The 14885-nt window shown below is 46.1% G+C and overlaps 4 protein-coding genes across 4 annotated transcripts; 3 read left to right on the top strand and 1 right to left on the bottom strand.

Moving 5' to 3' along the window:
* Positions 1-517: 517 nt before the first annotated feature.
* EV420DRAFT_1488133 (uncharacterized protein) lies at positions 518-1852 on the top strand (the record flags this gene model as incomplete). Its single annotated transcript, XM_060470593.1, has 1 exon — positions 518-1852. One exon carries the CDS (start codon positions 518-520, stop codon positions 1850-1852), a length of 1335 nt encoding a protein of 444 aa, XP_060321932.1.
* A 4329-nt stretch (positions 1853-6181) lies between these two features.
* Positions 6182-8639, bottom strand: EV420DRAFT_1623638 (uncharacterized protein; the record flags this gene model as incomplete). The annotated part of the gene is made up of 5 exons (XM_060475955.1): positions 6182-6531; positions 6583-7163; positions 7203-7525; positions 7547-8368; positions 8421-8639. The coding sequence occupies 5 exons, from the start codon at positions 8637-8639 to the stop codon at positions 6182-6184; spliced, it is 2295 nt and encodes a 764-aa protein (XP_060321933.1).
* Positions 8640-11198: 2559 nt separating this feature from the next.
* On the top strand, positions 11199-11764 carry EV420DRAFT_1653338 (uncharacterized protein; the record flags this gene model as incomplete). The annotated part of the gene is made up of 4 exons (XM_060478732.1): positions 11199-11331; positions 11382-11483; positions 11534-11673; positions 11711-11764. 4 exons carry the CDS (start codon positions 11199-11201, stop codon positions 11762-11764), a joined length of 429 nt encoding a protein of 142 aa, XP_060321934.1.
* Positions 11765-11824: 60 nt separating this feature from the next.
* EV420DRAFT_1653339 (uncharacterized protein) lies at positions 11825-13136 on the top strand (the record flags this gene model as incomplete). The annotated part of the gene is made up of 5 exons (XM_060478733.1): positions 11825-12238; positions 12284-12445; positions 12497-12649; positions 12699-12850; positions 12920-13136. 5 exons carry the CDS (start codon positions 11825-11827, stop codon positions 13134-13136), a joined length of 1098 nt encoding a protein of 365 aa, XP_060321935.1.
* Positions 13137-14885: the final 1749 nt, after the last annotated feature.

The raw sequence follows: 14885 nt of genomic DNA on the forward strand, positions 1-14885 counted from the left end.
GCATATCCCAAGAAGAAGATGATGTCTGCTTCGATAACTGTCAACATCAGCTCTGCGATGTATCTGAACCCCTTGTAACCCATACGGATTATGTATTATGTACTGCTATTTACCTAGACCATTAGATACTTCCATGGATCTCAAACAGATCAAGATCACTTACCTTCTTGACTAGTTACATTCTTGTTCGTACCGCAACAGAGTTGATTCCTATTCTGTTGCACATGTTCAGTGTTCCCAGCTATGGCCTGGGTTCCACTTTTTTTTGAATACTGTTCAACTCTGTACTTTCTGTCCCAATGACTGCTATTTCTGTGTTGAACATGGAAAGGCATGCCGAACACCGACGAAGAACTTCTGTCCCCAATGAATGGCAATACCCATGTGACACCATCCCCAGAACTTGATACTAGCTTGTGATATGTCCCTCCTGACCTGCCAACAGTTTTTCTATAAAGGCGGACACCCCATTTCGCGAGACCCCACTTCCCTTGACCATCAACCACCACCTACACGCATGCTGGCACCAATTCTCAGAGCCCTGCCCCACCGTGCTATCCAACCCGACTCTGAGGAGATTCCTGTTTCCCCAGAGAGTTCACTACCATCATTGATGCCTTCAACGAATGACATTGACGACAGAGACCAGACGCCAGAAGGCACTGCTCTGCCTGTACCACACATTGATCTCGCAGCACGTGAAAGAGAGAGACGCCTAGCTGCATCAGCACGGTCACCCAACCAGTCACCGACCCGGATCAGCATGCATATAGCCACATCCAGTATGCATATAGCCACCTCAGCAGACCTGCCCAGTGAAGAAATCAACAAGGATGACTTCGACGACCTCCCTGATCTTATCCCCATCACAGACGATGAGGACAACTCCTTCTCAGATGACGAGACCTCTTCAGACAACAATGACAACCAAGGTGGTTGTTCACCCTCATTCTCAGACACCGATAATGACCCTGCACCTCCTGCTGCACCAGCCATTCCTGCAAACGCAGATTCTGCTGATTCCAACTCTGACTCTGATTACTCTTTTGTCAAATGTTCTCACCCCTGTCCCCATCCCCTAGCTTCTACCATGTCTGCAGCTGCTACAGTAGAGCAAAACTCATGCACTGAGGCTCCGATTCTACATCCCGGTGTGTACACTATCAATATTCTCAATGACTTTGTGGAAGCCTTCAAGTCCTTCTTCTTATACAAAAAGGTCAAGGCTGAGGACTGCATACATATGGCCATTCCCATGTTATGTGGACTGGCAATGAAATCCTGGATTCAACTCGAATCTGCTCGGGATGAGGCTCCGCTCATTGATTGGATGTGGGAGTTTTTCCTGGTTCAGTTAAAGGAGAAATGGCTGCCGGATAATTGGTTTGTGCAGGTGAAGAAGACCTGGAATGCCAGTCAGGGAAAGCGACTCTGGTTCGAGTTCCAGCTAACGGTCTGCAGTGCTAACAAGGATTTGGTGGGCCTGGCAAGTTACCTCGACACAGATGACATGCATCTGCATCTCAAGGAGTGCATAAATGATGATCTGGCTGAGGTGTATCTCAAGGCAAACCATAAAGGGGAGCTTGCCAATCTCAAGGATATCGATAAGTGGATCGAGGAGGTTCGCTTGCTTGATGAGGATATTCGCAAGGAAGCTTCACATGGGAAACACTTGTTCAAGGCGCTATTGGCAGAGAACATGACACAGACGTTGGGCAATGCAACATCAGCGAATAAGGCGGCCAGGATGACTCACGCACAGACCATGGCTTCATCCAACCTGACTCATCCACCGCTACATCTGACACCAAACCCTTGTCCAATCCAAAGGGATGCCCTCCATGCCTGACTGATGTGGAGAAGGAGCTGCTGATGAGGCACCTTGGCTGTTTCGTATGTCATCAGTTTTACATTGACCACATTGGCTCCGGTTGCAAAACCGGTAATCCTGACCCTACCACCTACAAGACACTCACTGAGGCTGATGCACTTGCTGCAAAAGCTGCATATGAAGCACAGAAAAAGACCTTCATAGCTGGTATTCGTGCTTGTCAGGGAGTCTTCTGCTCTTTCTGATGACGAGAATATGATTGGGGATTCTTTGGATGCCTCTGCTGGCATTGAGTATGTCGATCCCTCTCTTGAACCCTTTCTTACGATGCCCCATCTGTGGATGGAAGGTGAAATTTCCTCCCCTGCCTTATCTTCTGCAGTACCTGTGCAGGCGCTTATTGACCATGGTTCCCCCACAGTTTTGATTAGTGCCGAGTTCGCCGTCCGACTAGCTTTGAAACAATGCAAATTGACAAGACCAATTCCTTTCTCTTCAATACTGGATTCCTCCACCGCTCAGACCCTCAATAAATGTGTACGCTTCAGGATTAGCAAGAATTCTTGGACTTCCCATAGAATATTCACCGTGATTTGTCCTACTCTCCACTGCAACCTTGTCTTAGGTGCACCCTTTCTGTACCATAATAATGTATTCATTGACCATGGAAGCCGTTCTGCATTCGCCGCTGGGTCTGACATCAACCTCTTGGATTCAAGACACCCTTTAAAGACATCAATGGTCCCCTCCATGTCCCCATGAGAAGCTCGCTTAACAGCCATGGAGGAATGTAAACATGCAAATAAGGAGATCCTGGCCATCAGGAAGGCTCTCTGAGTTACATGTGCACCTTTGCTCCGTGAGCTGGAATCGTTGTTTGTCTCCTCAGGCTTGCATGAAAGGATGCATCCCTTTACATCAGAATGTGACCTACCTTGCAGGGTCACTGCCCTGCACACGAGGATCTCTTCCCTGGCAGAGGAAGAGAAGTTGAGCTCACTAGATACCAAAGCTAAGACCAGATTTGCAGATAGATTCCTGACCGAACTTCCCCATGTAACTGAACTGCCTACAACCGTCTACCACCAGATCTTGATGTGTCCTCATATGAAGATATCTGTTTCTAGGCCATACTCTTGTCCTCGGAAGTATCATGAGGCCTGGAAGACCCTTATTGATCAGCATGAACAAGCAGGGAGAATCCAACCCTCTTCTTCAGAATATGCTTCGCCATCATTCATAATTCCTAAGGTGGACCCCACTGTACTTCCATGTTGGGTTAATGATTTCTGCTTGATAAATGCTGCAATGATTCCGGACAATTACCTGATGTCCTTGATTAGCAATATCCTTGCTGACTGTGGCAAGGGTAGATACTGGGGAAAAATCGATATGATGAACTCATTCTTCCAGACTTTGGTATGTCTGGATGATGTGAAATACACGGCTACACTCACACCATTTGGGCTGTGGGAATGGGTAGTGATGCCAATGGGTTTGCGCAACTCTCCAGCTACTCACCAATGACATGTTACGTTGGCTCTACGTCCATTCATCGGAAAGATCTGCCACGTCTACCTGGACAACATCATTATTTGGTCAGCTTCATTAGAGGAACACTGCCACAATGTGGACACAGTGCTGAACATGCTGAAGGAGGCACAGTTGTATTGTTCACCAAAGAAGACATCCTTGTTCCTAATGGAGGTTGACTTCCTGGGGCACCACATTTCGAGGCGAGGGATTGAACCTGATGCTTCCAAAGTTGTGAAGATCCAGAATTGGCCAAGACCTCACTCAGTGAAACATGTATGACAATTCCTAGGCCTGGTCAGATACGTTGCCAATTTCCTACCCAAACTTGCAGAATACACATCTGTCCTGACTCTGTTGACCAAAAAACACTGTGACCGCATGTTCTCAACATGGAAGGGCGAGCACCAGGCTGCCTTCGATGCTATCAAAAGGCTGGTGGTGGGCACGGAATGCCTCACAGTCATCGACCATGAGAACCCGAGCAACAATAAGATTTTCGTGACCTGCAATGTGAGCAAACGTCACACAGGTGCTGTTCTCAGTTATGAAAAGACTTGGGAGACCACTTGTCCAGTGGCTTTTGACTCAGTGGCCTTCAAAGGGGCACAGTTGAACTACCTGACACATGAGCAGGAGCTCCTCGCTATCATTCAGGTGCTCAAGCATTGGCGTGTGGACCTTCTGGGTACACACATTCATATTTTCACCAACCACAAGATGTTGCAAAATTTTGACACACAAGCTGACCTGTCTAGATGCCAGGCTCACTGGATGGAATTCTTGGCTCAATACGAGTACACGTTGCACTATGTAAAAGGGGAGGACAACACCATTGCAGATGCCTTGTCTAGGATGCTGGTCAACGATGAACCTTCCGATTTCCCTTCGGACTTCGCTGCTGTGTTCACTGTCCAGTCTGACCCCAAGATCTTGTGCAAGATCAGACTCGGCTATGTAGTGGATCCATTCTGTTCCAGACTGGTGTCTGATATAGAGAACGGGTTAGCACCCTTGAATGTGATGTTAACGGATGGCCTGGTCTACCTGGGAGACTGGCTCATCATCCCTTGCTCGGATGGCATCCCTGAACAGCTGTTCACACTGGCATATGATGCTCTCAGGCATTTTGGAGGGGATAAGTCATATGCAGTGATCAGGAATTCCTATTATTGGCCTGGAATGAGAAAGGACCTCCTGGAATCCTATGTTCTCTCCTGCTCATCGTGCCAGCGCAACAAGTCTCAAACAAGCAAAGTCAATGGACCCCTGCATTCACTGCCTATCCCTGATGCTCGCTTTGATTCCATTGCAATTGATTTCATTGGGCCCTTGCCATCTGATGGCAATGTGGACGGTATTGTGACGATGACTGATCACCTGGGTGCGGACATCCAGATTGCACCTTGGAAAACAACCAACACTGCAGAGGATTTTGCACATGTGTTCTTTGACCATTGGTACTGCAAGAATGGGATGCCTGCAGAAATAATCAGCAACCATGATAAACTCTTCGTATCCAAATTTTGGAAGGCATTCACTAGATTATCCGGAATCAAGCACAAGATGTCGACTGCATGGCACCCCCAGACTGATGGTGCCTCGGAGAGGTCTAACAAAACCATCGTGCAGGCGCTCCATTTCTATGTTGACCAGAATCAGAAGGGCTGGTGTGCCAAGCTCCCTCTCGTACAATTCACTATTATGAACACTGTTAATGCTTCCACTGGGTTCTCACCATTTCAGTTAAAAACAGGTTGTTTGCCATGCATAATCCCACCTCTGGTCGCATGACCAGGTGTTGATGTTCCCTTTGATGCTAAGGCTTTTGTGCAAAACCTCGACCTCGATATTAAGGAAGCCGCTGACTCCCTATTGACTGCCAAAATTGAGCAGTCCCACTTTGCTAATAGATCAAGAGCGCCCAAAATCATATACAAGATTGGTGACCATGTAATGTTGTCCACTACAAACTGAAGACAGGAGTATGCCCACTGAGGTTCAAAGCGATGTGCTAAATTCATGCCAAGATTTGACAGCCCCTTCATGGTCCTCGACACAAACCCTACAACTTCCATGTACACACTGAATATACCCTCCTCCAGCATTCATCTGACCTTCCATGCTTCACTTCTCAAGCCGTACCATCCGAATGACTCTGAACTTTTCCCAAATCGTGAACATCCTAGACCGGGACCAATTATCAGCCCCGAAGGAGCAGAAGAGTATGCGGTTGAGAAAATCGTGGATGCTCGACACTGGGGTAGGGGATGGCGGTATCTGGTGCGTTATGTGGGTTATGGGCCTGAGGAGGATGAATGGTTGCCAGGTGCAGAACTAGAAGACAACGAGGCTCTCAATCATTGGCTTGAGGAAAACCTGAGATGACAGAGCAAATTTTTGAAGTATGGGTGGGTGTAACCCATACGGATTATGCATTATGTACTGCTATTTACCTAGACCATTAGATACTTCCACAGATCTTGAACAGATCAAGATCACTTACCTTCTTGACTAGTTACGTTCTTGTTCATACCACAACAGAGTTGATTCTTATTCTGTTGCACGTGTTCAGTGTTCCCACATCAGGAAAAACACATTGGCTATGTATTTCCTGCTGTGGCCTACATAGTGCCAGTAGTGGCTGTAGCAGAAGCGTCACAGTAGGTAGCAGTATGTAGCGATCAGTAGCGCAGACCACAAGGTACATAGGTACCCATATATCACAAGCTTGACGTTGTCTTTCGACGACATTTTCCAGCAATGACAATGGGGTTAATATTGATATTATAGCTATAATACATACAGCATATGTTAGCTAACATGACATTTGTAACGGAGAAGGACAAAGTCAATATGTCGAAGATAACTGTTGACATGAAAGGATTGGCATACATTGAGAACATTATCAGAAGACCAAGTATGATCCATTGAGCAGCCAAAATACGGAGTGAGCTGGCAGCTCCGGGATATATATGTCACTGGGATAATAGACGCCTTCAGCCATTGACTACCATGAGTGGAGCATTGGACTTTAAATATTCTGACACAATCATCGAGCTTATGAAGCGGTGTGAACCACTCAATATAAGCAAGGGGATGAGGAAAGATACTGAGTTGTTCAGGTAGGTTAAATATCACACGAACCTGGCCTATGTGAAGTCCTGTATTCTCAAAATTAGGGTAGAAGAGCTTTAAGAAGGAAACAGACACACCTTTACTCCCTAGCAAGTCCAGATGTGTTCCAACCTGGGGCAATTCCTTCCACGCAAGCACTGTATCAAACTGGGCAGGAACCTCCTTATTGCGACTGCTCACAGGCACCATTGGGCTCACTCTAATGGGATCAATCGTCACCAGCTTCGAAACTTCTGGTGTTGGTGGTATGTACATCTGGCATCGTTTGAAGACTTTGTACTTGGCTGGCCATGCATCCCAAAAATCGGGGCGATACATGCCATGGCGATGAAGGAAAGATTCAAGGGCATAAACAAACTCGGTCACACCATATTTCTTGTCCAAAGTATCCAGATTGATGTTCTTGAATGAAGGGAATTTCGGCACAGAGTAGGTAGACTCCCCATATTGCAGAGTGTCAGCCACTCTGACGATGTCTGACTCGTAGGATTCATCGTTGTTGGCAGTGGAAGCAGAGGTCACAGGGCTATTGGTCCGGCTGGCCAGCACAGCCTCAGCTTCTGTACCCATGGCTTCAACGTCGTCTTCATCTTCATCTTCTCCCTCAACCTCATCATTTTCCAGCTCATCACATTCTTCTACTGCCCAGTCCAAGAACCTATCAAAATTATCCACTGCCTCTCATCTTCTCAGCCACGTCGTCATCTGCTTGACATAATCCTTCTTATTTGATGCGTTGTATGCGACCTTTGCGAAATCGATGTGCAAACGTTCAGAGGCTTCAGTATTGAAACCATCAGCTGTACCATGGGACCGTATCATTGAGGCGTAGTGCATTGTAGAGTGGACTTTTGGGATGTTAAAGTGTTGTCGGATGTCTAGGTCAATGAATATTTCCTTCTTGTCATGAAAGGTATGCCAGGCTTCGTCTAATTTGGACAAAGACTCATCTGTATGCTCCTCAAAGTGCGCATAATAGATGAAATCAAGGACCAACTGCACACACTCAATGACCTCGTTCTGTGCCAAACTGTCAAGAACTGACAAGAAGACCTTCTCCATATTCTTATACTCATTTCCTGTCCACTGTGTCACAAGTGATATCCCCTTCTTAAAATGGTGCAAACTAGGGTGACATGTCATGGCCCTGAAGCGAAAGTTGAGTTCTTCCTTCGGCTTGTCCGCATCAACTGCTTCTGTTGACCAGCTGACAACATGATCCTTGAACACACCTTTATGAAGCTGGTGCAGAATGTCGGGGGTGAAGCAATTGAAGATGTTGCAGTGAGGCAAATTTCTCCAGAAGGGATTGACTGCACAGAGTCCTTGGTCAGTAAACACCTGCAGTTTGTGGCCGTCTGAAGTTTGCTTGAGGATTCTGATTGTTTTTTCAGGGTCTCGAAGGACGGAATGGACAGGATCACCAAGCAATTCTGATTTCGACATGCATTTCGGGCAACGGTTTTCCATACAACATCCGACAAGGCATTGTTCCGGGTAATCTGCAACATAAGCAGCTAGAAGGGGATACACCATCCTCATCTTCCCATCTGCACAAAGCATCTTGACACTGTTCTTTCCAGCCTCAACCAATGGGTCCAGAAGTGAGCACATGCATGTGTGAAAGAGCTGGTATGACTGCGTTGACCGGGTTTTTTTGCTGAAACATTCAAGTTTGCTAATGGGTAAGTACCCAATCAAAACTGTTGCATGCTCCGAAGGCTTTCGTCTGATGTCTTTATTAATATTCCCAATGGTCAGGTACACCGGCCATGCCTGCTTGTCACCACTGAATCTGGAAAGCTGTGTCTTATCGGTAGCAAGAATGACAACAGCAATGGTGGCTCCTTTAGGTAAGAGTTTCTGTCACCACTTTATAAGAGACATTCTCATGACGGCAATGTTTAGAGCTTACCTGTGTCGCCCACCACCAGTCTGCCATCGACATCTCACTATACACCCGTGACCGCCCGTCCTCATCTGTATACACCCACTCAGGAGTGTATTCCATATGCTGGGCAAAACAAGAGTTTCCCATGAGCTCCCGTATACACTCCATGGGATGTTGTTTCCACAGCTCCACCTCTTCTGTCCTTAGCTTGCCATCCTCATCTTTCTCATCTCCTGTCAACATGAAAACCTCACACTCTCACTCAGGGCCAGTTGGAAGGGAGTCAATGCGCTGAAAGAGCTTGCGCTTATTCTCAAAAGATGGCTGGAGCAACTCTTTGATCTGCGAAGTATATTCAAAACTGAATTGGCCTGTAAGAAAGAAAGGTACACACCACTCCAAGTTGTAAAAGCTTCTCCATTTCGGACTGGCTAACCCCCACCTTCATCAGCCATCGTACCAGGTCCCATTCATCTCAACTTTCAAAGGGTGCCTACATCTCTTCCCCCTTCTCTGTTTTCTCCTGTCGGAGGCACTCAAATGTTGTCTCCTGGGATCCCTGGGAATGAATAGGCTCTCCAGCGGGAGCAGGAAAGTATTCAACCCATCATTCAGGGCCATTGGGGTTGTCACCTTCATCCTCAACGTCCTCAATATGGACCCTCTTCGGTGACGGTGGGGCTGGAATTTCAGGCTCGGTATGGTGAGAGAAGTATGGCATGTTTGGAGCATCGTCGGCATCAACATTAGAGTCAGTGGAGTCGGCAGGTGAGGATTCACATGGCTCTCCGATGGCTTGTCTGACTCTTTTTTTAATAGGGCTACGTTTGGAGCTCTCCGCAAGCTTCATACCACACTGCATTTGCAAGTAATGCAATGATAACCCTCTGTTATGCCTAGTCTTGAAGGTGCAAAAGCGGCACTTGAATAGAGTGGATGCCATTATGGACTCAGGGAGCAAACAGTGACTTAGGAGTCGGGAGCACCGTGGCTGTCAAACGTGCTATCGCGTTATTGTTGATGAGCCTAAACTTCCGTGGCAACGGCAAAAACCAAAACTCTAGAGGAGTTCACAGCAAATGGCATGTAGCAGCAATAAAGGCTTTGTTGTTGTGCGAGTGTTTCGGTGCACCTCCGTGCGATGAATTCCTCAAGAACGCAAGTATACACTGCGACTTTTCAGTCAGCGAAGTAGTACCCTTAACGATCAAGTACTAGAAAATGTTGGCTGTAAGCTGGGAAGGGTCTCGATAGACAAGAAGGAATGGAATCCGGTATAACTGGGAATACCGGCAAACCGTGAACGAGGTGACGGCAATTTAGCTAGTAAAAGCCATGGGCGATGTTGATGAAATTAGAGAAAATGCCGTCGAAGAGGAATACCGTTGGCAAGATAACAAATACCGTGACGGCAAGAGACGAAGACTGTAGTCGAGAAACAAGAAACTGGCAGTAAAACGAAGATAAGACTGGCTGGCGATGATATGGGAGGGAACTAGCGATGGCAAAACGATGGCTGGGACTGGGCTGGACTGAAACTGAAACTACACTGAGGTTAACGACGGCAAAACAAAACTGATACTAATCCTGAGTCTACACGGAGACTATCCTATACTGAAACTGACAGCAAGATACCAAATACCATGACTGATGATCCTATACTGAAGCTGTTGACCAAAATTCCGTGACAGATGCTGCTGGCAGCAATAACGATCCTAATCTGAGTCCACACAGGGACGTAACAATCCTGAACTGAACTGGGTAAAACGATGGCGACGTAGAAGGTGAAAACTGATGAAAATGATCCTGGCTGGTGAAAGTGAAACGATGCTGGCGGATTAAAAGACAAAAGCGAGTTGTGGACACCAAATTCCATGTATTGGTGCAATATGAGCATACACCAATACCGTTAGAAGAAAAGCCGTGACAGAGAGTATAACTTGGAGTGACTATGTTGTTATTGTCTATCTCCTAGCGAGTACAAGCGATAACGGTGGTTGATAACGTGGATGATGGCTAGTGTCCAGTAACTTGTCTAGCAACTACTACTACACTAGCTTTTATACTACAAGTCCGGAATAAAATTAGAATACTTGAAACGAGTCCTTAGTAAGTCCTTAGTACATCGATTGGTAAGAAATAATACAAAACGCGTGCTCCCAGAGTTCTAAAGTAACAGCACCCACATGGTTTTACTGCGTATAGACTTAGTGATCAGAAAGAATCCCGCCGACATATGGACTCTTGGGCTGCTGTGTTGCTGCGGCAAAGTACACTGAAGGTAGTACACTGAAGTAGATGCATGCAGCATTGTCTTGGCATTGTAACAGCCTTAGTAAAGTGAGTGGAAAGGTCACGGTATTAGGTCTTTTGCCATGGAGTTGGTACTTTGACTGTGGCATTCTTCTAAATGATGCTTGATGCTGATGTCATTGATGGCTGTGCTGGGCAATCAATGATGGTCCTAAATCTATGAGATCTGCAATCAGGTGCCTGGCAGCATTAATGAAGTGGCGCATATTGATACGGAATACGAGTTGGGATGGATAGTTGGCGGTAAGAGTGGGTATTGCCATGATTGCAATCGTTGACTTAGTGAAAGTCCACTAAGTGGACAAGGCATTTATTCTAATGCTAAAATCTGCGAATTCTGAGCATACCAAGCCTTGAGGCTCATCATTGTGCGCTGAGTCAGTTGGCTGGTCACGTTTTTTTTGTTGACTCTAATTCATTGGCAATTTTACACAGCATCCTTTGTTTCAACCACCACCATTACCATCTGTCCTTGCCTGTCTCTCCAGTATGAACTCCTCAAAAATTGTGAAGAGATCCACCAAGCCTGCTGCACCTGCTCAGGGTAGGAAGATACCAGCGCAATCTACGTGTCCAGTCACTCAAGAGAATTGCGCTGTCTCTGCGAAGCAAAAACAGCTTGGTTCCAATATTCTTTTTGTTCTGCTGTGTCTTTACTCACCTCTTTCATAGATACCAATGCTGAGGAAATGGAGATTGCAAAGTTGAAGAGGCTACTGGTGCAGAAGGAGAAAGCTCTACAAAAGCAAGGGGTTCTCCTTGATAAGACCAATGGTCAGTGCCTCTGTGCGATAATGTATTCAGTCTTGACTATCATTCTTTAGAACATCTGGAAAACCTTGAGCAGGAACTGGATGACAACTATGCTTCTAAGCATAATGGTCGGTCCAGACTCTTCCTGGAGAGCGAAGATGAAGATGACGAAGAATCTAATATGATCTTTGCATCAGCGGCACGTTCTTTAGTTTGTTATTGGCTGATTCTGATCTAATCCCTTCTAGATCAGAATGAAAGGCGTCGTTCCAATTGATGCGCCTAAGACCTTACGCCGATGAGGCGATCCACGTCCGCCACCTACACCGGAGTCATCCAGCTGACCAGCCAGTCCCAGTCCAATGCCACCTCTGTTGACAACTCCCACCAATGAGCTTGTTGATTATCTACTCAATTCTGACAAAGACGAAACTGATCTAGAAGCTCAGCCTCAGAGCAATGCAAACACCGTAGTCACCCAATCTGGCAAACACCCTCACAGTGCCAACAGCCATGCTCCATCTCCAGACCCTAAGCGACAACGACTTCCACCACCAACTCTGGTCAAGAATACTAAAGGCAAGAACCTCCAAGATTATGAAGGGAAATGTCATGCCATGCTTCATGAGGCCATTCAGCGCTATGAAGCTTGTTTATATACAGTTGAACCTTTTCCAGATGGCACCAAATCTCATGAAATGGCTGAACAGGTTTGGGCTGAGATCTGTGAAGATTATGAGGACTCATATGAGCTAACGATGCCAATGGCAACCATGGTATGTACAACCTACAATGTCAAGCCCTTGTTCACAGCATTCTAGATGCAGAAGCGTGGCACACAAGCACATGGCCAGCTCAAGGACCGTATTCGACCTCTCATCATGCCAGCCTTTGGCCTCACGTCTCCAGATAAGAAGAGTACCATTGCAAAGAATAAGGATAAGTATGTACTTCTCACCATGGATGCAGCTTTTCACTACAAGGTAAGCACTTTGATTTCTCTTTCTCATGCTTGAAGCTAATGCACGTCTCAGGATATATCTATGCTAAGTCGTGCCTATGAGCACAAGCTTATATTTTCCTCTATCTGTGCTGCCTGGTTCAAGAATACCAAGGACTTTGGGGTGAAGTATTCTGATTACTTCGACCCCATTCCAAATGTATCACTTGCACTTATTCTGATGGCAGTTCATGTTTGGTTTTTCTCCTTTCGTTCAGGGCTGATGAATATCCTAGATTGAATTTTGCCTTGAAGAGTGGTCAACTGGGTCGTACATTCAAGGGACCTTAAATGAGAGTGAAGATAAAGGCCGTTATGTGAATTTCTTAAAGAATGTCAAGGACTGGACCAGCGCCAATACCAAGGTTACAACCAACATCCACAAGAAGTGGCATAACTGAGCTCGGTGAGTACCCCTTTGCTTTGACGATGATCATGCTGATAACATCTGATACAGAAAGAATACCGGTGCAGCTAATAGAGTTGTCACTGCAGATCATATGAATGAGGATGCCATCATGCACGCTAAGAAGGATATGGAGAATCAGACTGGAGAGACTGATAGTGAGGAGGAGGAGGAGGAGGATGGAGATGACAGAGAGGAGGAACCCACTGCAAATGGCGGAAGTGGCGCTGCAATTGGTGGATCTCAGACTGTGTCCGAGTCAGGCTGATGTACTTATGTATGACTGACTATGCAATAAAACCATTCAAGCAACCTCTCATTAGTGCATTAAGCAGTGACTGCGAGCATTACTTCAAGGTATATATCAGTATGATACAAGTATGATATCAATATAGTATATATACATTGATGATATGATAGCGATGCGGTAGCAAATAGTCTACGATACAGCATGCTACAGACTGCTACGTACTCTTAGGTGAGCGCTACCGGGGACTACATATGGGGGACTGTGCTACCGTGCTACCAGGGCTACATAGTCGACATAGCTCGACGTAGCAAAGTAGGTTTTTCCTGATGCAGCTATGGCCTGGGTTCCACCCCTGCACCCCCAGCAGCCAATGCCAGCCAGTGTATCCCAAGACGATGAAAAACATGAATGTGATGGCAGCCAGCCATATCACCCAGATGAGAAACAGGGTTATGATGCACCATAAAGTAGTCATCACGGGAAATTTCTTCGACAAACATTGGTATTTGTTGCCGAGTAAAAGGATGGTGTAGTGATGAGTATATGTGAGAACAGAGGCACTTTGGCAAATCCAAAGAGTATTTGCGACATGATCAGGAAGGGTTATGTTCAAGAGAACAATGAGGGAGTTCAGGAGAAGGGATATGGGAACGATTGTTTTGAGTGTTGTACAATATCCTGGGGTGGATAATATTTCAGTCTGGGGTTTTTCTGCCATGGCTGTCATCAAGGCATGACCTATGCCAACTTGTTTTATACCATTGTCAGAATATTAGGTTTTGCAGTGGGTAGACTAGTGGCTGGTAAAGCCAGACTAATGAACTTTATTCTCTGGCTCCTACAGAGCCAATATTTATACTACGAAAGTATCTAGAAAGTTCTACCAAAAACATCCGTAAACAGTAACTATCTGACTAAAGCTCACCCGGCATCATGCCGGCTTGAACCTTCTATCATCTTCTCATGGCTTCTCGCCGATATCTCCAACAACCATTAAATGGGCCTTCACTCCGGTGTGAGAACGCTAAAGACCCGTATTTTTAAACACAAGTACTACCGCGACCATCCGGCCGGGCCGGGGTAGCAGGATCAAACTCATAGTAAGCTCACAACCCGAGACTTGAGCAAGCCTCATTGTCTGGCCAGACTTTTCTGGACCAAGCTAGGCCGGGCTAGGTCGAGCGATAAGTGTAGCAGGTGGGAATATATATCCCCTCATGTCATCATGATACAAGCCTGAAATAACCGGAGATAACGCCCAGGCTGTTGTATACCTTGAATTATGGGCTGTTTTTCAATCATCTAAATAGCGCTGAAAACAACTATTAGACTGTCAACAAACGGATAAACCTCATTACCTAGTAGTACTCACTGCAACCAGGTAGTGTTTGATATTAAAGATTCCCTGCGCTCCAGTCCCGGTACCTTTTCTAATCCGAGATTTCCCAGAGCGATGGACTGCTGTAGCAGCAGAATATGAATATGAATGTAGCTCATCGAAACGGTGACTAGCGTAAAGGACGGACGGAGCGTGGTTTGATTCTTCCAGATAATCTGAATCTTCGATGCCAACTTCGAGTTCCGTTACTTATCGCTCCAATATGCTCATGTCTTCGCTTTCCTGCATATCTTTGGACACAATAAGGGAATTCAAGTCTATGACAGTACTGGTACGTCTACATTTGCTTCGTGTTAAGCTTAATGTGCAACTTAGTGAGATGGTTGTCTAAGCGTCGAGTGTTTCAAGCCGACTCCTGATCCCTGACT

The sequence above is a fragment of the Desarmillaria tabescens genome (assembly GCF_030435595.1).
Source record: "Desarmillaria tabescens strain CCBAS 213 chromosome Unknown EV420scaffold_156, whole genome shotgun sequence".
Lineage (NCBI taxonomy): Eukaryota > Fungi > Basidiomycota > Agaricomycetes > Agaricales > Physalacriaceae > Desarmillaria > Desarmillaria tabescens.